Source organism: Ochotona princeps, chromosome 1 (assembly GCF_030435755.1).
Source record: "Ochotona princeps isolate mOchPri1 chromosome 1, mOchPri1.hap1, whole genome shotgun sequence".
Classification (NCBI taxonomy): Eukaryota; Metazoa; Chordata; class Mammalia; order Lagomorpha; family Ochotonidae; genus Ochotona; species Ochotona princeps.
Window position 1 is genome coordinate 165,194,898 of NC_080832.1, and position 26,004 is coordinate 165,220,901.

General features: G+C 47.4%; 1 protein-coding gene across 6 annotated transcripts in view; it reads left to right on the forward strand.

Annotated features, from left to right (window-relative positions):
• The window catches only part of CDYL (chromodomain Y like), a 159,663-nt gene that overhangs the window by 38,441 nt on the left and 95,218 nt on the right, over positions 1-26,004 (forward strand). Inside the window, exon 1 of one of the 6 annotated variants that reach the window (XM_058668428.1) lies at positions 17,389-17,724. The exons of the other annotated variants lie outside the window; for them this stretch is intronic. Coding sequence (XP_058524411.1) covers positions 17,701-17,724 — 24 coding nt within the window. The 5' untranslated portion in view covers positions 17,389-17,700. Of the gene's footprint in view, positions 1-17,388; positions 17,725-26,004 lie in introns of those variants that run through there. 6 annotated transcript variants of the gene reach the window in all.

The following is a 26,004-nucleotide window of genomic DNA, read 5'->3' on the forward strand; positions in this document are numbered from 1 at the left end:
ATTGAGGCACTTTCCTCTTCAGTTTCTGATTTTTAGAGGCTTTTCAACAGGAAGAAATGTTGAACTTCAGCGAGTGACTGTTCTGAACCTGTTGCATGGTTATGTGGTTTTGTCCTTTATAATATTGCTGTGTTGTGTCAGGTTTATCAATTTGCATATTTTGAATAGCCCTACACCTCTGCGATGAATCTCAATCAGCCATTATGTGTAATCTTTTGGATGCAATGGATTTGGTTTTCTAGTATTTTGTTGAGAAATTTCACATGTACATCCACCAGGGATATTGATCTGTAGTTTTGTTGTTGTTGTTGTTGTACCCTTGTCTTGTTTTGGTATCAGGGCGTGCTGATAGCACGTGTGAAAAGCAGCCCCTTACTTTCCACACTTCAGAAAAGTTTGAGAAGAATGGATTTCCATTCTTAAAGGTCTGGAAAAAGTTCAGTAGTGAAGTCATTCAGACCTAGCTTTTCTTTGTTGAAGACTGATAGTACTGATTTGATCGAGTTACTTATTATTGATCTGTGTCCCCAGGGCTTAATTTTGGTGAAAAGAAGATGGGTTTAAGAATTGAGACTGTTTGCATTCCAATCCAATCAGCTGTGTGAATTCAATTCAACCTCATAATAGCATGGTGTTACTTTGGGCATTTCAAAACCTGTTATGATGTTCATAGTTTATTGTGAGCGTATTTAGTTAATTTCTGTACATGCTGAAAAGTGAAACAGTTATTGGATAACTAAACAAGTGTCACTGTAGTTTAAACCCTTTTAATGAGCATTACTGATTGGCTTAGGCCCTCACTATATCCATAATTGGTGGACAGGAATAAATGACAGAATCTGAGCTCAAATTACTTAAACTATGTTATAGCACAATCATAAATATAATGGAATATTGAGGTGGTTCTCATGTGAGTTGATAGCTGTCAAGCAGAGGTCTGTCAGAAAAGGAGAAAAAGAGTGTTGTATGATTTTAACTAAACAGTACAAAGTAATGCCTTAATTTTTTGCAACAGTAGCTTATTTTGGAATGAATGAAAAGTGCTTTGCTTTGTGAAACAATGTTGGTAGAGAATAGTGTTTGTGGCTTATTTGTGCTTGCTGCAACAACTTTTCTTGACAAAGCAGAAGTTGTCAAACTGATGTTGCTTTCCACAATAACTTTTAAAGTAAGATTTTTTTATTTATTTGATGGGTAAATTTATATATCGAAGGAGAGAGAAAACAAGAGAAAGAGAAAGGGCTTTCCATCAGCTGGTTCACTCCCCAAATGGTCACAAAAGTCCACAGCTGAGTCAATCCAAAGTCAGGAACCAGGAGCTTCTTGCAGGTCTCCCACATGGTGCAGAGCCAAGGCTTCAGGCCATCCCTGCTGCTTTTCCAGGTCATTAGCAGAAAACTGAGTTGCCAGTGGAGTAGCTGGGACACAAACCAGTACCTCTATTTGATGCTGGCACCACTAGGTGGAGGATTAACCAGTTGAACCACAGCACTGCCCCACACAATAGCTTTTTATAAAAAGACTTATTTATTTGAATGTCAGAGTTAGAGAGAGAGATTTTCCATCTGTTGGTTCACTCCTCCAAATGGTGCAATAGCCAGTGCCAATCTAGGCAGAAGCCTGGAGCCAGAAGCTTCGTTGGAAACTCTCTTGGGAGTATGGGACCCAAGCACTTCAACCATCTCCTGCTTTCCTATTCCATTAGCAAGAAACGGAATAGGAAGTGGAGCATCCGGGACTTGAACTGCCGTTGTTGAAGACAGTGACTTTACCTACTATGCCACATGCTGCCACTCTCTAATAGCTTTGAACAATGTGGAAAAATCTCTGTTACCCGAAGTACCTAGAAATCCTAATATAGTTCAAACTCTTCATTTTGGATTTGAGAAAATATTTGTTAAATCATTAAATAACAGAAATTAAATTACTTGTTCAAGACGAAGTAGCTCATTGCCATAGATCCAGCATGAGAATCGAACTCTGAATTCTGAACTAACCATGCCTTAGTCTGTACATGAAAACCTGTTCAATCTGTAGCTGGAAAGAAGAATCTATTTTCCATATGCCTTTTGAAGAACAGGCACTGAATGTATTTTATCATTAATAAAACACTCCTTGAAATCCTCCCAAAGTATCATTTTATCTCTAAATGGGGGAACTGGACTAAAAATGTATATTTTTAAAAGATTTTTGTGAAAATAAGTCTTCCAAATCTTTTTGCTTTGTTTTTCTATTTATTTTTAAATGTAACTTCTTTTCAAAATACCCTAATGTACATGGATACTCTGGAAAATGTAGAAATATAAGAAAGAATGAAAATACCGATAATTTCAAAGGAAATTACTGCTGACATAGCACAGTTCTTCCAGATACTTTCCAGTGTATGTTTTTACGTAGTTGAAGCTATGATGTCAAGAGGCTTGTCTGACATTCCGCTTCCAGCACCCAGTTTTCTTCCATACTGAAAAGTAATATCACCAGCTTTTAGAATTGTTCTTATCTGTATGCTTCCAGATATAGAGTATGCATTATGTTGAGAGACTGTCTTAATAGTAAAACATGCGTTTTTCATCCTATATAAACTCATGAACATCAATTTAAAAGATTTCTTTATTTGAAAGGCAAAGTGACAGATGGGATGGAGGGCCGAGATCTTGCTGGTTCATCCTCCCACAGCTCACAATAGTTCTAGCTGGGCCAGGCTGGAGCCAGGAGGCCACAACTCCATCCTGGTCTCCCTTGTGGGTGACAGGAATTTGTCTGGGCCATGCTCCATTGCCTCCCAGCTGTGTTAGCAAGAGGATGGATTGAAAGCAAAGTGGGGCTTGATCCCAGGCGCTCCAGCATCGGGTGTGGGCATCCCAAACAGTGATTTAACTTGCTGTGCCATCATGCCCACTCCCTTAAACATAATTTTTCAGAACTATCTAACATTTTATTATGAGGATATATCCTAACTTGTTCAGTCATGCTTATTTATACATTAGGCATTAGGTTTTTTTCCTGTGGTTTTGGATTTTGGGGGTAACTTTGCTGATCCTGGCGCTTAAACTAATAGGTCTCACTGGCCTTTCATTTGAGAAATTGTAAGGCTTTCACAAATGCTTTCCTTGAACAAATGCGTTTCCTTTTACCCCAGTGCCAAGAGCAAGTTTATTGTTTCCAAAGCAAATCTGTTGTTTCTTCTTGTTAAAACTACTCAGCCCATTCAGGATAGAAACGGTGTTTTTATATCCACATGCTGACCTCGGCTGGACAGTCCATCTTCCCATTCTCAAGATGGAACATGTTCCATCAGCATCTAGAGTAGGAATGCAGTCACACAACATGGCTGGAGCTTTGATGCCTGTCTTCAAAGCACTGTTGCCTAAGAACCCTTCCGGAGCGCCTCTCGAGAGCTGAGGGTGGTGATGCCTTCAGATGAGAGAACAATGCTGTGAAGCACAGGAGAACAAGGGTGATGCTCCAAGGAGAAAACACACCCAGGCGTGAACAAACAGTTTGGGCTGATTTCAGATAACTGTTTAGTGTCGATGGGCTCAGTGCTGAGTGCTGAAGGCATTGGGGTGTGTGTGTGTGTGTGTGTGTTAGGGGGCAGTTCATGGATTGGTTAGAGAAAGCTTGCTTTACCTTGAGGGATAGTCTGGGAGTTGGCAAAGAAGAGAGAAAAACATGAAGCCTCAGCTAAGTATAGGAGGGTTGTTTATTTACAGTCTGCAAGAAAGTGTATGTAAAACCGAGCTAATCAGAGTGAGAAATCTGGACGTACACCATGAGGAAAGAGCCCACAGCAACTAAGAAGCCTGACAAGAAAAGACAATACTATCTTTCAAACAAAAGATGGTTTGAAAGATGGGCAGTAAAGAGGGGAAAATATGGGCACAGTGCGGATGGAGCATTCAAAGATAAGCTGAGCTTTCAGAAAAGCCAGTTCATCAATGAAGCCTCAGTTCACACGTTTTTTTCTGAGATGCTCTCCCAGATGACTCCCAGGCTCATCTACCACCCCTCGCTCCCACCTTAAATACAACGCTTTAGCTTTGTCCCATCCCTTGGCATGGAAACTCAACATGTTCTCAGTTTGATGCAAAGGCACCCGGCCATCCTCACTGCTTTTCATAAGCCATTAGCAAAGAGCTGGATTGAAGGCGGAGCAGCTAAGATGTAAACTGATGCCCATATGCAATGCCAGTATTATCAGCAGTGGCTTTCTCCGCTGTCACATAACACTGACGCCCTCAACTCAGCTTCTGATTACATATCCTTCTATGTCACAATATTAAGCTAAGACTCATTCATAGACATAAGTTTTCATTGCTCACAATGGTCTTACACCCTTCGGAAAAACTAACCTGATGGCTAGTTTGTGATAAGCTCTTGGGGTATATGAACACCCAGACTGAGCACTCTCCAGTTAGATTTAAGCTAAATGGAATTTTTAAAAGATTTGCTTATTTTTATTGGAAAAACAGATTTACAGACAAGATGGGACAGAGAAAAAGATCTTCCATCTGCTAGTTCATACCCTAAATGATTGCAATGGTCAGAGCTGAGCCAATCCAAAGCCAGGAACCAGGAGCTTCTTGCAGGTCTTCCGCACAACTGCAGAGTCCCAAGGCAATGGGGCATCCTCTATTGTTTTCCCAGGCCACCAGCAGGGAGCTGGATGGGAAGTGGAGCAGCTGTGACATGAATCAGTTATGGGATGACATGATTCCCTTACGGGATGCGGCACCACAGACTGAGGATTAGCCATTTGAGCCATTGTGCCAGCTCCAAGTTAAATAGATCTTTAAATAGATCCTTTGAAAGTTGCATCTCTTCGTTCCCCGGCATCTCCACAAAAAAAAAAAAAAAAAAAAAAAAAAAAAAAAAGTTGCATCTCAAGAAATAATCCAAGGCAAAAACACAACACACCAGGGGGAGATGTAGTCACAGATGTTTGGCGCAAGTGGATTTTCCCCATGAGTGTTTACGGTGACCACTTGGGGAGTGGTGTTTGACTAGTTCAGACCATCTACTCTAACTGGAAAAACAAGCAGTATTTGTAACATTCCTTATTCTTAACCTGCATGTCTCTGTACACTGGGTATGATGATAGTCATTTTATAGGTTTATTTATAAAGGTTATACTGTGTTCCAATCACAGCTAAGTCGGTCCTACTAGCGTTCCTTCTAAGAATAAACAGAAAAGTCTAGAAAAAGTTTTGAAGTGTCTAGTGCAAAACCCTGGAGAGTTAATAAGATCTTGAACAATGCTGAGCTCATGCTGGGAGACTTGTGCAAATTTTGATATGCTTTTCTCTGGAGAGTAAGCCTGAAAGGCTGAGAAACCAAGAGGCTTAGTTGTCATTGTGAAAACCACAAAGGACTAAGCTGATAGGAATTGGGGTTCAAGACCCCTGCATGGATGGAGCTCTAGTAAATTTACTACCCTCACTTTGCATTAAAACGCTTAGAGACTTTAGGGAGCAGGGTACTTCAAAAGTACACACTTGTTGAGGGTTATTTCAATCTAGTTAGGTGATATTAGGTTCTTACTGAAAATGAAGACTGTCGCCACCCACCAGATCAGAAAACGTTCTATCATCTCTTCATTTTGCTGCTGTTCAGTCTCAGTAAGAACGGTGTTGTTAATTGATTTGGTCTTCTGTTGTTATTTCACTGGGATGTTCTTCACATTTGCCTTTGGTTTTGGTGGGTGCTGTCCCTCTTCTCTGTCAAGAGAACATCTTGAAGTATCCTTTGTAGGACAGGTTTGGAAGAGGCATATTCTTGTAATTTTTTTTACTGTGGAAAATTTGTATCTCATTTTCAAAGACAAAGGAAACTTTTCTGGGTACATTATTCTGGGCCAACAAATTTTTTGCTTTTAGAATCTGCGTTATGTCACTCCATTCTCTTCCTGCCAGTAGAGTTTCCTGTGAGAAGCCTCCTGTGAATTTAAATGGCATTCCTTTATATGTCAATTGATTTTTTTCACATGCACATTTAAGGATCTTTTCCTTATGTTCAGTTGAAGAGAGCTTGATTATCATGTGTCATGGTCATTATCATGTTGTCATTGGTCAACCCTGTCGGGAATTCTGTGCCCCTCCTGGATGTTGTTTCCCAATTCTTTCTCTAGATTAGGGAAATTTCCCTTAATATTTCATCAAATACACATTTAATCCCAGTCTCTCTTTCTGCACCTTCTGGGACTCCCATAACTTATATTTGGTGTTTTAATAGCGTTTTTCAGTTCTTGAATACTATTTTTTAGCTTGACCGAGCTCTGCTTCCAGCTTTTTGATTGTTTTCCCCTGGTGACAGGAAATACCTTCCAATTTTGAGATTCTTTCCTCTGCCTCCCTCTTTCTATTTTGGAGACTCTCCTCTGCACTTTTAATTTGCTCCACTGTGTTCTTCATTTATGACAGATCAGCTTTCGTTTGATTCATTTCCTGTGCGACATATTCCCTAAATTCCTTGAACTCTTCCTTTACATGCTTCACATTATTGATCAGAAGCTTTATAACAAATATTTGGAATCCTACATCCCCCATTTTCTTGATGTCTTCCTCAGTTAATTATGAGATTGGTAAAGGCCTTTACTCCTTTGCAAGGGAGTCTTTAGTAATATTCATTGTGCCTCTGTTTCTTTTGCTTTTGGTCATTGTACTTCTGGTCAGCAGATTCTTCTCCTTGGGGCAGGTTTCTAAGCTGTGTCACCCATCCACCCAATGCGATTTTACTTACTGTCGTTGATACACGATTCTTTGTTTTGCAGTCACTTTTGCCGCTCCCTCCAATGAGTTCCAAGTCTGGGTTCTTATGTCAGACTTCCACCATAGTCTCCGTAGTCCCAGCCCCTGACTTACCACTCTCCACCTCCTGCGATACTGTGCTGAGACTGCTCTGTAGTCTGTACAACCTTTCTCCCACTTCCAGTTGGGGCAGGTCCCAGGATTAGAGAGATACCAGGTGTCCTAAATACCTAGGTAATTGGTGGTGTTGTTTCTGCCGGAACCTGCTGGCCTTTAGATCTGAGGACCTCATGGACCTATTTTGACCAATACAATGCCATAGTTGGTATTATTTTCCTGTGGGACCGGTGAAATGCACTGAAATCAGTGAGTTCTCTCCCAGCTCAGTTCATGTGCAGCTCACTGTTGTCACTGCAGTCTTAAAGTGTCGCTGTCCCGCAGCGATGGACCTGGTGCACAGAACCGATAATAACACGTGTGGACTCTGACTGATGGTCAAAGCCGAAGTTTATTAGTGGCATCAGACTTAATACACTGAGGGTCTTATGGGATAAGGGAGGAAGTATTGAGCTTATCAACAAAACCCATCAACTGTTTCTATACTTTTGTTTGGAACTCCTTTTGTCTTGTATATTCCACCAAGTGTTCTCATACACATGCTGTCCACTCAACTGTTCTTATACAAATGATATCCAATCAGGTATACAAAAGGTAGCCATTCGGTTGTTCTCATGCAAATATTATTCAATCAACTGTAATCCTGTGCTCGCTGACCTTCTAGGGTCACACTGTCCTCCTACATTAAAGCTTTTGACACACTGCACAAAATGACACCTGATATGCCACTACTATAGTTCTTGATCTGCTGGCCCTCAGGTCTGAGGGCTACCTGGACCTGTCTTGGGTGGAACCTGTAGGATGCCACATTGTTGCGGTTCACTCAGCCAGAAAAGAGTTCACTCCCAGTTCAGTGCATGCACAGTCCTGTCCCAAAGCCTTTCTCTCTCTAGACAAAATGGTACCAGATTTGGCTCTAAGGGGCAGACTCGGTTGTGAAATCTACCCTGTTCCTGTTCCTGAACCGCGCTTCTAGGATCTGCTGCTCTGTCTCTGTTCCTGGTCAAATCAAACAGACCAGCAGAATGAGCAATTCTTTGGCTATATTCACCTCTTTGGATCCTGGTGAATGCCCCTCCCCACCTTGTTGCTGGTGGAGTTTGGGCTGCCCATGTAATTTATATCACTGCTTGCTGAATGTCGCTGGGTACTAGTCACTGCAGCACCACACCATTGTGTCTGCTGCTTTCCCATGTCTGTCAGTCTCCAGGTGTCCCTCTGCTGTTGTTCTGTCCTCTCCTTTTCCCTGGAATGTACCCTGTCTGCTTTACACTGGCTAATGTTTCTCTGTTCAAACTTGTCCTTACCCTGTCCTGCCATCTTGATTCTCCTCACATCCCAGTACAGGTTAAGAATGCCTGTAATGAAGAATAACCAAGACTGAGGCCAATGTGCAAAGATTATCTTGGCCAATTTTCTAGAAGAACTTCAAATAACCCCCCCCCCCAAAAAAGAAGTGATCTTAGAAGCAAAATTAAACAGAACAAACCTCACAATGTAAAAAACCAAGGTAGTCCAAAGGTGGTATTTTCAAAAGACTAAAACACAAATACGTTTGTGACTAAATTGATAAAGAAAAAGGAGAAAACTCATACATACTTTCAAGAATCAAAAATTGAACATTACTCAATTCTATAGCTACCAAAATTATACAATTTTTTTTTTTTGCAAATTTAGGTGAAATGAAGAAAATTGACATGGGAAGAAATGGAAAGCCTGAATAACCCTTTATTAAATAGTGTGAGTCTATAAGTTAAAATCTTCCCATCAGAAGGCTTTATGAAAGAAATGACACTCAAAGACAGACTAAAAGTTGGAAATGAGGACGTACATTATACCTCTTTAAGCTCTAACTCTGATTCTAACGTTGCACAAGGACCTGAGAAGGGTGTTCCACCAGCTGTCAGTGGTTGATTAGGAAAATCATGTGGCTTCCTCTTGGCTTCTCGTCTGCCTTCTTGCTAATGCCTACCCTGAGACGTAGCAGATGATGATTCCAACACTAGAATCCCTGACAACCACATTGAAAACCTTCGCAGAGTTCTAGATTCAAATTCTATTTGAACTAATGTTATATAGTTTTTAAGCATTCATCAAATTTAGTGCAGCAGTTTCTCAGGTGCTGTGTCCCAACCATTCATTCTTCAAAGAGCCAAGCTTTCTGAAAGATACGTGTGTTGCTCAGAAGAGACGCAGGACACTGCCCTGGCCTGCCCTACTCACCTGCCTCTTCTTTCCAGCTTATGTCTCGTTTTCTGTTCCCTGCCTCCTAGCCTCACAGCTGCACTCAGGCTCCCATTCTACACCCGAGCCTTGACACAAGCGCTCTCCTCAGCCTGGAACCATCTCCACCACCCTCTGACCCAGTTCATCCTGCCAGTGGTAGCTCGCTTCTTTGGGTGTGTCCTAGTCACGAACTACAGGTGCTGCAGTGGCAACAAGCACATCTAGCACCTATACTGTGCTTTCTAAGAGAATTACTCCATGAAAGGATCTGGAATCTTCGAAGTAAATAGCTCGTTCTAGGCTCGCATAGAAAACAGGACTCCATGCAGGGCTCAACAGACAAAATCCTGTCCTTGTGAGAACCAACATCCTGCAGGGGCACTGGTCTGAGTCCCAGATGCTTCACTTCTGACACAGCTCTCTGCTTATGGCCCAGGAAGGCAACAGAGGATGGATAAAGCCTTTGGGCCCCTGAACCCAAGTAGGAGACCCAGAAGAAGCTCCTGGCTCTTGGCTTCAGTCTGGCCCAGCTCTGGCTGCTGTGGCCATTTGAGAATGAGCCAGCAAATGGAAGATGTCTCTCTGTGTATCTCTCCTCCTGACTCTGTAAATTCTGCCCTTCAAATAAAAAAGAAATCTTTTTTTTAAGTAAAAAAGAAAATACACAAGAGAGGATAGAAAAGTACCAGAAAGCAAACAAAGTGCTCAAAACGCATGCCCCGTAATAATGACAATGCGTGAAAGAAGCACCAGAGCCAATGACACAGCCCAACCCATCAAAAATGCAACATGGACTACAATTCACATTATAGGTAGGGGAATGCATTTGGTATGGTGATTAAAATGCTCATTAAGACACCTGTGTGGCACAGTGAGTACAGCCACTGTCTGCAATGGGTGCCGGTTCAAATCCCAGCTGTTCTGCTTCTGATCTAGCTCCCCACTCATGTGCCAAGAAAACAGCAGATGACCCAAGTGCTTGGGCCCCTGTCACCCACATGGGAGACCCAGATGAGGACTTAGCTGTGTGACCATTTCAGGAGTGAACAGCCGATGGGAAATATCTCTCTGTATCTCCCTCTCTCTATGACTTGCATTGAGACATCTATGTCCCCCATGGGAATTCCTGGAAATGATGCCTGCCTTTGACTCCTGCATCCCGTTTCCTGTTTATGCAAACCCTTCAATGAGGGCAGTAACTGCGTTCCTCCCACTAGAATGAAGGAACTGCACTGAGGTCCCAGACGCTGGCTTTGGCCTCAGTCCAGCTCTGCTTGGGTGGGCATCTGGAGTAGTGAACCAGCATATGGGAGTTCTGTCTCTCAGATAACTTAATTTCTCAAAAAATAAAAGAAAAACACAAGAAATGGAATAACCACTAGTTTATACTTACAGACAAGTTAAAAGAGGAGCTGACGAAGTGGTGTCATGAGCTAAGCTTCTGCCTACAACAGCAGCATTCAGTATCTAAGTGTTATTCTGAGTCCGCACTACTCCGTTTCTAATCCAGCTCCTTACTCATACAGCTAGGAAGGTTAGAAGATGGTCCAAGTGCCTGAGCCCCTGCCATCCATGCAGAAACTAGGAGAGCAGGAGAGCTTTTCTGGCTTCCAGTGTCACTGATTCTATCCATTGTGGCCAGTTGAGGAGTGAACCAGCTATCCAAAATGCTCAGAATCTAAAGCATTTCATTTATTGGGTTTCTTTTGGATTTGGGGGTGTTTGCACATGTGACGTCTTGGAAATGGGATCATGTCTACACACAAAATTTTTTTCTGTCTCATTTAGTAATTACATGCATAAGCTGAAGGTAATTTTATACAATATCTTAATGTGCCTGCATTTTGACTGCGAGTTGCCACATCAGTCAGGTGTGGAATTTTCTACCTGTGACATTATGTTGGAGCTCCAAAAGTCAGATTTTTAAGGCATTTTGGATTTCAGATTTTTGGATTAGAGATGCCCAACCTCAGATTTCCAATTCTCATAAAGTTTTTCAAAGTTTGCCAAGCATTTGCCGTAAACAGGAAATCTTCTTAAGCTTCGGAGTTGGGTTCACAAGTCTTTGTTGTATTTTGAAAGACTAATATTTTGATTTTTAAGAGATTCATTTATTTAAAGGCAAGTTACAGAGCAAGAAGAGACTGAGAGATCTTCCACCTGCTGGCTCACTCCCCAAAATGGCTGCATTGACTACGGCTGAGCTAGGTCAAAGCCAGCAGCCTGGGACTTCACCTTAGTGTGCTATATAGGTAGCTAGAGCTCAGGTTACCTGCTTCCCAAGTGGTTTAGCAAGAGCTGGATCAGAAGTGGAGCAACTGGGGCATGAACTGGAACCCATGTAGGATGCTGGCATTGTAAGCATTGGCTTGACTAAATGGGCCACAATGTCAGCCCCTCATATTTCAAATTTTAAAATGCTATCTGTAAAAACGAAAATGGGTAAAAGGTAAAATATTAATTTCTTCCATAATGACTATGTAGTGGTGTGTGTGTGTGTGTGATATAACCAATTATTTGAAAATATTTGTTCAAGTGTCCTGCTTTGGTGGTGCCCAAGTAGGTGCTATGTATCACTAGGACACTGGGCATGCTCTCTGGGGAAGCCACAGGTAAGAAATATGTCTGGGTCATCTGGATTACAGCTGTTTGCCATTTTCCTTACTTAGTGGGTAATGAACACCCTGCTCCCTGATGATGTAATGCCTCTCTGTCTTAGCAGATTCTGATTGTGTATACACTGATTCGCACGGGGTCTGGCCCCGGTAGGTGGCAGATTGATATTTAGTGAATGACTGCGATTTAGTAATATAAAGCTCCGTCCCTGGAGTTACCTGGACTGTAGTTTCCCTTCTCACTAAGAACAAGGCCAACAATGCCTGTTCCAAATGATGGATGTGCTTACTTGGGGTTCCTTGTAAACACTGGGCATTTTTATTAGGTGCTACTGAATTAGAGTAATATTTGTAAAGTGCTGAGAACAGTTCCCAGAACGGGCCACGTGCTTCTTGTTGGTGTTTACAAAAACATCGCTTCTGACCAAATTAAACTTCATTCATTCTGTGAGTCTTACTTAGGGCTGTTTCTTTGGAAACTTCTTTGGAACATTTTTGGAAACTTCTTTGGAAAGATAAGGCCTAAAGCATATACTACAGATTCCTTAATTAAAAAACCGTCATTCTAAGATATGTATAATTCTGAAAGTATTTGTGGAGAAATATTGTGTACTACAAAAAAGAGGTCACTAAATCATTGAGAAGTTGGTTTTAGGACACTTCAGTAATACTAGTTACATACATCATCAACAGTCCAACATCACAGGGATTGGTTACCCACCTCCCTGAACACTGACTTCCAAAATTTCAACCTAGCTCAAAATGTAAAAAAAATAATTTATGTTATGACCTAGAATACCATAGCATGTGTGTCTGTGTATATGCCTATATATGTATAATGTATTCACATATCACACATGTATGTATTTGTAATGGAGACACAATTTCTCACCATATAATGGTCACTTAATGGTCATTTAATTAATGATTGGTACACTTCTGATACTTTTTCCAAGTCCACTCATTCCAATTCCTTTCTTTCTGTCTCATTTTAAACATGCTGATCAAGATCTACAATTTAATCTACATTTTGGATTGAAACCTGTAGCTTGATTAAAATTATATAAGTATTTTGCTCTCAACCATTTAGTATGCATCAGAATCACCTGGTGGACTTGTTCAACAGATTGCTGGGCTCCAGGAGGTGGGTGGGTGGGTGGAGAATTTGCACTTCTAGCAAGTTCCAAGCAGATGCTCTAGCTTCTTTTCTAGGGACCACAATTTAGAGCCTGTGCTCCAGCAGAGTGAGATGGGGAGAAAAAGCAAGCTCCATTTTGAGTGTCCTTATGTTGGTCTGGTTTCAGTTTGACTTTCAAACTCATTTACTCTTTTGGTTTAGATTTTACATGCACCTGCTCTGGTTCTGAGCTAAGTCTGGTTTTCCTGCTTTTAGAGGGACTGGTATTCCTACTATCCTTACGAGCCAAAATGGCTTATGTTCATTGCTTCATTTTGTTTTCTCTCTCTCAACCATAAGGTAAAGAAATTACTGGAATTGACTGATAAATATTAAATAGCCCTCATAACATTTCAAGGCAATGTTACGCTTGCTGGTGTTTTCAGAGATTCAGATGAGTTAATTAGTGCCCTGGCATTAAAGTCAATCAAAATGTCATGGACGCCTCTTGTTGTTATTTGTTCTTCAGGAGTTTCAGTCTTTTTCCAGAAAAAAAAAAAAAAAGGCAATGTATAAAATTATAAATTTGGAAAATTAACTATTATTCTTTATTAATTACTTCAGTAAAAAAGGACTATCACAATTACATATGAAGAAGAATCTTTTGTTAGAATCACCATTCTAAATAAAAAAGGAGCTGCCATTGAAAACGTTAAATTAGTTGAGAGAGAAAACGATCCTTAACTGTAAATTGATGAGCTTGGGGCAGCCGTGGGTCTGAAGCCTAAGAGGAAATTAGTGAAGTCAAATATTAGGAAACCTCAGAGTTAATGTCACAGAGATTCAGTAAATGGTGATACCTGGCCAGAAAGCAGCAATGTGGCAGGTGGCTACTGGCTTCCTCGTGAAAGAAAGAAATGACGCTTGAGACCAAGATGTAAGGCGAAAGAAGAAAGTGATTATCTGGGCAGGGAAGGAGGCAGCAGCTGAAACCATGCACAGGTTATTGGTTGGCCAGAAAAGGCAACCAACATCTAATTTGACTCCAAGATCAAAGGGGATCCCTAGCATCTGAATTCATCTCATCACTGGTTCCTGGTTTGGGTATCTTGCTTTCCATGTTTAAATTCTCTTTTCTCCTGAGTAGGTGACGGAGAGGGGAAGTCACCAAGCAACAAGAATGCCACTTAGTACGTTGTGTCTTAAACAGAACCACATTCAAATTTTGGGATTTTGAGGAAGTAGCCAAACTAGAGTAGCATCTGGGTCATAGAACTTGAAGTAGTGGTGCCAGGTTTTGACTTCTTTTGTCTTTCCAATCAGAGTCCCCATTCCTCCAGGGAGCTCTAGGATTCAAACGTAGATAAAATGCAGATTCTTGGGAGAATGGATGAAGTGAGGGGTTTAACTCTGAGGAGAAGACCCCACAGTTCAGATTTCAGTCCTCCTTCCCTCTAAATTGGGAACTAGTGGAGACTGCCGATCCAAAGGCTTTACTCGGGAAAGTAGTTACTGTCCCTCATTGTTTCTGCACTCTGTATTGAAAAAGGAGTAATTCAGTTTATATTGGTCTCTAGTCAGGGAATAGTTGAAACTGACTGGTAGTTGTGTATTGGAGTCCTGCTCTCTTGTTGACTCCTGCTTCTTTTTTAATCTTCTAAGATTTGCGAGTATGTATGTTATTGGTGTATGCTATTGGGCTGTGTTTTTGATATAGTCTTTCTGATATATTTAGGGGATGTGGCTTTCATTCTCAAGCCTCTGAAAAAACACTTCGCACAGAGCTCCCACATACATGGTCGTGGTAACCACTGCCAAACATCAGTCTTTCATAAAAACCAATATAAATTCAAAGCCATTAAGTGGTCTTGGACATATTTATTTCTGTTATGAGCACTGGAAAACAATGTTGATATAGAAAAGTGAGGAAAGAAACCAGAGTTTGCTTATCTGAAAAGACAAATTGAACTACTGAGGTTATATATGCAAATATATGCCAAATGCCATTCAGTTAACCACCAGGTATTTTAGAGAATCAGCAACAAGGAGAGAAGATGAGAGAAACAAGGCGGACAGTGAGAAAAATTTCTCATCTTCCCAGTGACTAGTTAGGTTCCTTAGTTCCTGTCGCCTTTGCTAGTAGGAGTCAACTAATTGTTGGTGGAAGGAAGCCATTGGAACTTGGAAAAGAGTGGCTTAGCACCAGCTCTGTCACAGAGCTCCCCCCTGGTCTCATGTTGACAAGAGCATGAACAAGCTTGGTCATCTGGACTGGATGCTTGGGTAGGTTGACTATTTTGAGTTATCTCTGGCTGATGATTGTCCTCCCCCTTTAGGGGAGAACCACCTCACTCTGAGTGTGCATGTCTGTCATGTAGTCTAACTGTTACGTGGTCATGGTGGATACCTTCTTCTCCACTCTCTTTGGCAACACTGGTGGTCCTGGAGACCCTCAGAAACCATATTTTAGTGTCACAGCACCAGTAAACGCATGGTGCAGCGTTTTGGGACTCGTACAGCAAATTTTAAAGTTGGTAGTGATGAGGGTGATGTTTGTGGGAAAAAGAAGAGATGTTAATGTATCAGTCTAATGCTGTATGGGGGTGTAAGTGTGAAATGTGTCTCTTAACGTTATATCGAAGACCCGCTTTTTCTGATAGTTTACTTGAACAACTTGGAATCATCACCTGCAAGTACATATTCACAGTTTCTGAGTGCACTAATCGCTAACTGCTTTGCGTATTCTCAGAAATATGAAGTGCCTAGTCTTTGCCTTCAGGAAGCTTACAATTGGCCTTCCAATTGGTGTGCCCAGAGATAATCACTAAATATAACAAACGCTAAAGGTGAAGGAAAGAAGAGGGAGAGAGAGATGCTGCTTGGAAGAGGGGGCAGAGACTGGGCTGGTCCAGCCAGAGAAAGAGGCAGAGCTTGACAAGTAAGAGGGGAGTTCAGAAAGAAAATGGGATTAGAAGAGAAGATAGTTTGGGGGCAAAGAATGTTGAAATCTGTGTGTGGGTTTGTTGTTGTTGTTGTTGTTGTTTTTGGTCTTGGGCGTTTTCCATGCATTTTCAGAAGGTCCCCTCATAGACGAGGTGAAGATTGAGTGTTTGGGTCGTCAAGGCTTAGGATCGCAAGACTTGGATGCCTGAGCTGCCTCGCTGCCACTGAGCTCCCAATTCCACTCCCGTGCCAGGAGCCTGAAGCAAAATGTGAAGATGAGGTCTGGCTGAAGAAGCGTGTCTAGAGATGCGGTGAAAAAGAGTAAGGTTTAAAACCCCCTGAGTGGGGTGTGTGTGTGTCAGCGTCTACGTGATGCCGGAGCTGGGAGTTTGCGGGTCCAGGAGGGCAGCGGGGGCGCGCAAGGAGCCACACCCTGGCGACAGGCAGGCGTTCTGACGCAAGATGACCTAAGCCTCAGGTCCTGCTGCCCCGAACCAGGGCGTCGGGAGGGCGGGAATCGTGGCCAGGTGTGCGAACAGCTCGGGTCGGGGCTGTTTCGACGTTGAGGGGTCGGCGGGTGGGGAGCGAGGCACACTAGGAACCACTGGGGTTTTAGGACAAAGCGCGGGGGCAGCAGCCCTGACTGTGGGGTCCAGGACGCGGCTGCACCTGAGGCGTGAGGAGGGCGGGAACCGCCGCCGCGACGCCCCTGACGGCTCCGAGGCCCGCGCTGCCGCTGCCCGGGCCGCTGGGACCCCGAGGGGAGGCCCCCGCGCCGCCAGGGCCGCCAGCAGCCGTCGGGCCGCGTGCCCGCCCGGTCGGCTTCGTCTCCCCAGGCAGCCAGCCGGGGCTCCCGCGCGTCCTGCCCGCGGCCCCTCAGAGGAGGCGGACGCGCCCACCGGGGGACCCCGGGGCCGAGGTGTGCGCTGGCGCCGGGCCGGGAGGGAAGCTGCGGGCTGAGGGAAGCGGCCGCACCCTCGCGCCGCCCTCCGCCGCGCCCCGCTCCCACCCGGCCGGCCTCCCTCCCGCCGGGGGCGCTCCGGCTCCGGGTCTTGGCGGCGGCCGCCGGGGCAGCCGGCACGTGGGAGGGCGGCGGCTTCCACCTGGCCACGCCGCGGGCCCTGGGCACGCCGAGCCGGGACGGGACGGGGCGGCCGGCGGCCCTTCCCCTTCCCCGTCGGCCGTGGGGCTTCCGCACCCTCCAGGCGGGAAGAGCCCGCGCGGTCGCCGCCGTCGGGGCGGTGGGCTCCACACGTGGGCACGCGTCCCGGACTCCGCCTGGGGGGCCGGCGGACGGCCGCGCAGCCCGGCCCCGCGACTCCTCCGCGGCCCCGCGGCCCGGCCCGCAGCGAGCGCCCACGTCGAGGCGGGCCGCCGCAGCCGGGCTCGGGGCCGGGCCGTGCGGGGGCGGGGGAGCGCTCGGGCCGCCTGGAGCTCCGCCCCTCGCGGCCCGGCCCCGCCCCTTCCTGCCGGCCGGCTCCCCGCGCGGGGCGGCCCGAAAACCCGGAGCGCGGGCGCGCGGTCTGCCGGGCCGGGCGTCCGCACTGGGCATGCTCAGTAGCCGGAGTAGGCTTTTTTTTTTCTTCGGTCGCAAGTAGGAAGCTTTTTTTGCACTCCACCGGAGAGGGGGAGCCGCGCGCGGATCCCGCCCCAGCCCGCCCGGCCCCGCGCGCGGCGGGGCGCGATGAGCCCGAGCCGCAGCCGGCCCGCCGGGGAGTGAGCGCGGGGCGCCCCAGGGCGCGTTGCGCAGCTGCTCGTGCGCACGGCCCCGCCGCCGCCGCCGGCCCGCACCGGGCGCCCAGGGCGAGCAGGCTGGTCGGTGCACGGCGGCGCCCAGCGCCCGGAGCCGGAGCAGGAAGCGCAGGCCACGCCGGGCACCCGCCGCTGGAACAAAGTGTCGGCCGCCGGCCGCCGCGCCCCGACCCCGCCGCCCACCATGGCTTCCGAGGAGCTGTACGAGGTACTCCCCTCCCCCCCAGCCCGCGACCCCGGGGCCGGCCACCCCGCCGCCCCGCCGCCCCGGGGCCGGCCACCCCGCCGACCACCAGTTTGGCTGGACGGGAAGGGACGGCCACGGGGGAGCCGGGGGGCCGCGCGGGGAAGTGACACAAGTGACTTGCTCGGACGGGAGCCCAAAGTGTGCCGGCGTGGGGTGGCGCGCGTGGAGCCTGGCCGGGGGGCGTCCTGGCCGGGGGGAGCCGGCCTGGTGCTTGGAGTAGGGGTGGGTGCCTGAGCTTTCGAGAGCGTTTGGAGGGGGTTGTGGGTGCTGTTGGGGGTGCCCAGGGCCACAGCGCCCCCCCACCCACACACTTGGGACCCCCCCCCCCGCTGACCCAAGCGATGCCCAAGCTCGTACCGAAAATGCCCAGTGTTGACCGCATGCTTTAATTGGGTTAGCGTTCGTGGCCGGAGCCAGGAAATTTAAATTTAACGCTGTTCCACCGCGGCCGCGGCGTTGCGGAGTGGAGGGGGGGCGCGCGGGCCGGGAGGCGAAGTTGGGGGCGCTTTCGGCTTGGGGGCGGTGCGCTTGTGACTTGGGGTCTCTGCCCCGCTTCCCCCACCTACCCAGCCGCTCCCCACCCCCTCCAGGGAACTTGGCGGCGACTTCCTGGGAGCACACGGGCTCGGCTGGCAAGCCTGCTCTGCTCCGCGTGCGCGCTGACCGCTCTGCGGACACCGCCTTGGCGGTGCGCGGGGACGGTGGGGCAGGAGGAGGAGTTAGGGACCTGGGTGCTGAGCTGCATCCCTAACGCCGCCCTGGCGTCACCCCCTGGGGGGGCTTGGAATCCGGTTCTGCGGCCGCCCGGGGTGCAACTTTCCCCCGACTTTTGAAAAGCAAATGTTGCCCAAACTTCTCCACCCCCGCCCCTCGGAGGCTGCCGGCCTGAGCCCTGGGTAGCCCGTGACAACTTCGGGGTCCGGCGCGTTCGACTTTACATTGTTCTGTGGCCAGCGTACCTTAGCCGGGATGGCTCCGCCTTCTCCAAGCCTGGGCGCCCCAGCCGCGCCCCACTGTGTGTTGGGGGCCGGTTCTGCTGCGCGTGGCTCCCCGGGGATTGGGAGAAGGGAACACTGCGTACTCTCCAAGGGGCTTCTCTCCCTGGGGAGGGAGGGGGCACTAGCTCGCGTCCTTGTCAGGGCTTGTCCGCGCCAGTGTCCCTCTCGAGTTGTGTGAGTTTGTGCTTGTGCTTGGAAACGCCTAGTAGGTGCCCTCCCTGCCGGGCTGGGGAGCAGCGCCTAATCCATCCGTTGTGTCCCAATGTGTGCTAACATGGTTCTGAAGGCGACACCTTTACCCTGGGCTGTTTGTAGCTCTTCGTGTTCCTTTTGCGTCCCTCCTGGGTGATCTCGTTGATAGGACAGTGTGTGGTGCTAAGTTTATGGCTGTTGGTGGTGTGGAAGTCGCAGGAAGTGATAGGTTGAACTTGGGGGGGTCTGGATTTTATTTTAGCTTGAAGAAACAAAAACTGAATTGTGGAAGTACAATCGAGGTCAGTTGTCGACGTGTGTTGTGAGTCCGGGACGGTATTTTCGGAGTGAGTTTCCCAGCTTTTTCGCTTGTAGACAACCCCATGACAGTGAGAAGTTGACAAGTGGAGGTTGGATATGGCAAAGGAAAGCTGAGCTGTATAGGCAGACGGCTAGTCTGCAGCTCCAGCTCGGTCTGCCTTGGGCACGAGAGCCTGGAAGCTGTCGTCTGGAGCTGCGGTGTTGTGTTGATATCATCAGGGCGTGTGTGTATGTGTGTGTGTGAGAAAGAGAGAGAGAGAGAGAGAGAGAGAGAGAGAGAGAGAGAGAGAGGTGGGCAGCAACAGCGTGCTCATGAATGCTCTGTCCAACAAGGTTGGGAAGAACCGTCGAGAACATCGGTGGTACCCAGGCCGAGGGACGCGAGTGGCCTGGACGGTGCTGCCCACGTGTGGAGGGATGCGTAGACGTTTGAGGAAGTGTGTGGCTGTGCTGAAGTGTCCTGGTGTGGGACAAGGCCGTTCCCTGCAGGTGAGCTGGGGAGAGCTGCCTCTCTGCCAAGCTTCCCTTTCCCACCTGTAAAGGACCTCCAGGTCTGAAGGTGGGACTTGGTGTGTGACTACAGGGCCTCATGTGTAAGTGGTTGCTAAACTACACGAGGAAGTAAGAAAATGGATCCTGGAAGAGGTGGCTGGAACATCAGTCTTCTAGAACTTGGGAGAGCTGTTATTAAATGAAGGGCAGATAGGTTTAACTCAGTGCGCCCAGCACTGGGATCAAAGAAAAACTGATTTTGAATGTGATGTAGATGAGATGTCATGGTTTTCATAGAGACTAAGTGTCCTGTATTCTTTAGATATTTTAAGGTGATGCATAAAACAGTATGTGTTTATCATTTCGAAGTACATGTATGTCGTAGAATAATCTGGCTGGTGCACCAAGTGAGGCACCTCCGTGGGGTGAACGCATCCTGTTTCCATCTTAGTGCCTCTGGTGAACTGGAGTCACCAGGCTGGGCCTGAGGTCTCTTACCTACTCCTCATCCGTCTGTAATTACATGTGCTTTGAACGGTGTCACCCCAAGGCCCTGGCCCCGGTAAGGACCGCTCTGCCCTGTGGTCACTTCCAGCTTCTGAGCTCACCCATTCAAGAAACGAAAGCGTTTCTTCCCTTTTATGGCTGAATACTATTCCTTTCTCTCTGTGCAGAATGTCACTGATTGACGGAATGGCCCTGAATTGGAAAGATCTCCGTCTGGGCGGTGGGTTCTTGCCATTGGTGAATACAGCATATCTATCCGTTCATTTATGTCTTCAATTTTTTCATCCGTATTTTGTGGTTTTCAGGGCAGCGATCTTTTATTCCTTGTTTAGATTGATTCCTAGATCATTTTTGAGGACTGTTGGACATGAGATTGTCTTTTTAATTTCTTTTTCAAATAATGTGCTGTTAGTGTCTAGAGATGCTGATTTTTTTTTTGTATCCTGCAGTTTTCAGTCTGCTGGTTTTGAAAATTACTTATCTGAAAGGCAGAGATGGAGGGGAAGAGAGGGGTGAGGTCTTTGTCTCCTTTGTTAACGGATGGGGCTAGGTCAGGCTGAAGCTGGGGGCTCCTTCTGGAGCTCACCTCCTGCGGTGGTCGGCACTGCCTTCTAGAGTGTGTTCAGAAAGCAGAACTGGGGCCCCATCTCAGGCAACCCCATCCTGGCATCTGAGCACCCATGCAGGGCCACACGCTGGCCCCGCTCCACCAGCCCTGTGATGGAGTCTTCAAGGGTTGCCTTATACAGGGTCTTACCGTGCCCTGACAGGAACAGCTGAGTGTCTTCCAGTCTCGGAGCCTTCCCCCTTGTCTGACTGCTCCGTCCAGGATTTCCAGAGTTAGGTTGCAAGTAAGCCAGGAGAGTGCAGATCGTAGGGGGAGACTGCCGCTTTGCCTGTTCGGTGTGGTGGTACCTGTGGGTGTGTTGGTACCTGTTCGGTGTGGTGGTACCTGTGGGTGTGGTGGTACCTGTGGGTGTGGTGGTACCTGTGGGTGTGGTGGTACCTGTTCGGTGTGTTGGTACCTGTGGGTGTGGTGGTACCTGTTCGGTGTGGTGGTACCTGTTCAGTGTGTTGGTACCTGTGGGTGTGGTGGTACCTGTTCGGTGTGTTGGTACCTGTGGGTGTGGTGGTACTTGTTCGGTGTGGTGGTAACTGTTCGGTGTGGTGGTACCTGTGGGTGTGTTGGTACCTGTGGGTGTGGTGGTACCTGTTCGGTGTGGTGGTAACTGTTCGGTGTGGTGGTACCTGTGGGTGTGTTGGTACCTGTGGGTGTGGTGGTACCTGTTCGGTGTGTTGGTACCTGTTCGGTGTGGTGTTACCTGTGGGTGTGTTGGTACCTGTGGGTGTGTTGGTACCTGTTTGGTGTGGTGGTACCTGTGGGTGTGGTGTTACCTGTGGGTGTGTTGGTACCTGTTCGGTGTGGTGGTACCTGTTCGGTGTGGTGGTACCTGTTCGGTGTGGTGGTACCTGTGGGTGTGGTGGTACCTGTTCGGTGTGGTGTTACCTGTGGGTGTGGTGGTACCTGTTCGGTGTGGTGGTACCTGTTCGGTGTGGTGGTACCTGTGGGTGTGGTGGTACCTGTTCGGTGTGGTGGTACCTGTGGGTGTGTTGATGCCTAGTGGTGGCTTTGTTTGTGTTGAGCTGCGTTTCTTCCATCACCTGATCTGTTTTTTAATCATGGGAGGATGTCTTCTAAAAGTGCTTTTGCTTGTGTCTTTTGAGATGATTGTATGGGTTTTGACTTTCGTTAACGCGATACCCATTTGCTGACTTAAGATTATCAAACCATCCTTGCATCCCTGGGATGAATTCCGCTTCTTCATGGTGAACGATTTTTCATTGTGCTGTTATTCAGTTTGCTGGCGCTTCAGTGAGCATTGCTTACACATTTATCAAGGATAATGTTTTCTCTTCTCCCTATCTCCCTTCCTTGCTTCCTTTTTGGCCATGTCCTCTGCTTTTGTTGTCCACGTAATGCTGCCCTGGTAAAATGTGCTGCTTCCGTTTGGGCTGGATTGACTTTGTATTCACGTGTTGACAGGATTCTGCTGTGGCACCTCAGGTTCCGGACTGTTCTTTGGTGGAAGCCTTATTGCTCTGGCTCCTTAGTATCTTACTGGCCTGTTCAGATTTTCCCTTTCTTCATAATTCAGCTTTTTTTTTTTTAAAGGATTTGTTTGAAAGCAAGAGACAGATTGAGATCTTGCATCCGCTGATTCACTCCCCCGAAGGGAGTTCCAGCGCCCTGGAACTCCACCCTGGTCTCCTGTGTTGGTGGCAGGGACCCTGTCATTTGGGCCGTCAGCCCTTCTGGGCACACTCGGGGAACTAGACTGGACGGGAGGTGGGCAGGACTCCAGCTGAGTTCACACGGAATGCTGGTGGCTTGCCTGCTACCCTGCAGCACAGCAGGGTACCCTGCAGAACCCATCGTGGCAGGCTGAATTTACCCGTTACAGGTGTTTGTGGTAATCTGTGCCCATTTGCATTTCTGTTGTATCGGTCGTGATGTCTCACTTTCCATCGTGGATTTCATTTTCACTTTTCTTACTTTGGCTAAAGATTGTCGGTGCTGTTTATCTTTTCAGAAAGACAACCTTCTATTTCATGTATGTAGTTTTCTAGTTTCTGCTCAATTTATTTTTTGCTCTTCATTCTACTAGTTTGGGGCTTAGTTTATTCTTGTTTTGTTCCTTGTGGTGCAAAGTTATTGTAAGATGTCTTAGAAGTTTTATTTCTTTGAGAGGCAAAGCTAGACACTGGTGTGCTGGTTCACTCTCCTGCATGCCTGCAAGTTGGACTCAGCCCAGCAAGGCTGTCATTCTAGATCACTTGGGTGGGTGTCAGAGACCCAGCCACTGAGCCGGCACCTGCTACCCCACCCCAGCTCCTGTGTGTGCATTAGCGGAAAGTTGGAAGTAAGTAGTGACGCTGGCACTTGCACCCAGGCACCCCAGTGTGGATGTGGCTTCCTGAACTGCTAAGCCTGACACCTGCCCTCAGGGTGTACATTTAGTACGACAGCTCTGTCTTAGAACTTATTTCATCATACCCCATAGGTTTTGGTGTGTGGACTTGCATTTTCGCTTGTCTCCAGGAATTGGCTTCCTCTTTCTTCCTTGACACATTGGTTGGTAGGTGCATGGTGCTTGGTTTTCACAGATTTCTGACTTCTCTAAAGTTCTTCCTGTTGCTGATTTCTGAGTCCTACCCCATGGATTTAGTCAGTCATCTTCAGTTCTGGAGGACTTGCTTTAGGGTCTGACATGACCCATTCTGGACAGTGTCCTGTGTGTGTGTGTGCGTTCTCTGGCTGCTGGATGCATGGTTCCTAGCTCCTGTGTGTGATGCGTGGTTCCTAGCTCCTGTGTGTGTGTGTGTGTGTGTGTGTGTGTGTGCACGCGCGCTCTGGCTGTCGGATGCATGGTTCCTAGCTCCTCTCTGTGTGTGTGTGCGTTCTCTGGCTGCTGGATGCATGGTTCCTAGCTCCTGTGTGTGTGTGTGTGTGTGTGTGTGTGTGTGTGTGTGTATTTGTGTGCTCTGGCTGTTGAATGCATGGTTCCTGGCTGTCCTTTAGGTCTGTTTGCTAGCATACAGGTTAAGTCCAGAGTTTCCTTCTCAATTTTCTTTCTGATGTGTCCAGTGTTAAAGAGGGTGTTAAAAGTCCTCCCCCCCTTATTGGGTTACAGCCTCTTTCTCTATAGCTTGGTTAATGTGTCTGGTGTTAGAGGGGTGTTAGAAGCCCCCAAGAATTGGGTTACAGCCTCTCCCTAATGCTTGGCTAATGCTGATCTGAGATGTTTGGGTATATACATATTTAACAGGTGTTGGGTCTGTTTCAGAACTGAGCCCAGGTACGTGTCCTGTTGTACGGTTTTTACAGTTTAAAGCTGCTTCAAAGCCTGCTTCGATCTGATTTGAGTAACGCTGCCCTGCCCTTCAGGTGCAGCCCCTCAGTCTGTGTGGGTCCTTCTGGGGAAGGGACTGTTGCAGGCAGCGTGTGGGTGTGTCTTGTTTTAATCCGTGCAGCCATGTTTACGACTTGGGGTTGAATCTGCCTGCATTCAAGGTGACTGTTGACAGCGGGGGCTTCCCACTGCTGTTGCTGACTGCGCTCGAGCTGTCTCCCGGGTCCTGGCTTCTCCCATGGTGTTGTGGATCCCTTGCTTTTCCCTTTTGTCCCTGTGTGGCAAGCATTTGCAGTGCGGCTACCAGGGGCTAAGAAGAATCTGTGTAAACGTTGATCACAGAGATTATATAATCTACACACACCCCCTTCTTATTGTCACAGTTCACATACATTTTTTAAAGTTTTATTTATTGGTTCATTTGAGAGGCAGAGTGAAGGAGAGGCAGAGAACTTCCACCCACTGGTTCACTCAACAGATCATGCAGCAACTGGAGCTGGGCCAATCAGGAGCTTCTTCTGGGTCTCCCACATAGGTTCAAAGGCCCTTCCACTGCTTTCCCAGGCACCTCAGGGAGCTGAATCAAAAGTGGGGCAGCTGAGACTCAAATTGGCGCCCAAGTGGGATGCTGGCACTGCAGGTGGAGGCTTGGCTTACTATTCCACGGCAGGCTCTAGCTGATGTCTTTATATGTTGCATATCCCTTATGAAGCATTCTTCAGGATATGCTTGTTACGTAAGCGGTCAGATAGTAATGGGCCATGAAACTTCAGTCAGCACTATTCAGTCCTGTTCTAGCACAAAGCAGAGTATTTTGGTCCAATTACAGTGTTTATGAGTGGTAAAGTTAGAATTTAATACTGTTATATATATATATGATTCTTTTTAAAAGTTTTCTTTAGTTTGAAGGGTGTGGAGACAAAACCTCCCACCTGTTGATTCACTCCCCAAATAGCTACGACAGCCAGGGTCTGGCCAGAGCTAGGAGCTGGAAGCGCAGCCCAGGTCTCCCCCATGGGAGCCGTCACTTGAGTTATCACATCTCAGGGTCTGCGTTAGCAGGAAGCTGGGCTCAGAGGCTGGGGCTGCAACACAGGTGTTCCCGTATGGGATGCTGGAATTTCAAGTGGCATCTTGGCTGCTGGGCCAAACACCTACTCCTAACATTACTCACAGACTGTTTTGGCTGCAGGGTGTAGTTTGCTAAGGCGTGCTTTTCGGTGGTCAGCTGTTGTGGTCTGTTCAGGGACAGAGATGTACAGCAGAACTGAGAGCTTGCGGAGGTTGAAGGAGAGGAGTCGAGGGTCTTCGTGCCACAGCTGCAGTCCTGCGTCTAGACTACAAGCTGCAAGTTCAGATGCCATTCTTCTTAGAGCGTGGTGACTCAGTGATTGTGGCCATCTCTCCTGAGTGGTCACCGCCTCAGGATGATGTGACTGAAGGATGTGAGGCCCAGATAACATGTAACACCAACCTGTCACTGATCAGCCACGATACCTGTATGCAGCAAAAACGTCCTTATCTTCTATTCTTAGCGGGGGGAGGGGACTCAACTCTGCCACCTTGAAAACCAAACCTGTTTCCCACCTTGGGGAGTTGGGATTTCAGTATATCCACTGAGGCTGATTACAGCATCCGTGAAAACAGTGGGACCCAAAGCACTGGATTTGCCTTAGCGCTCAGCACCTAAGGCTTTGCTCCCAGGGGCGAGAGAAGAGCCTGCTCTGACAAGAAGGCTGCTGCTTGCCCCTCCATGGAGATAGCCCCCCACCCGCCAAGAATTGCTATAAGTGGCTCATATACATTTCTGTAGGATTTCA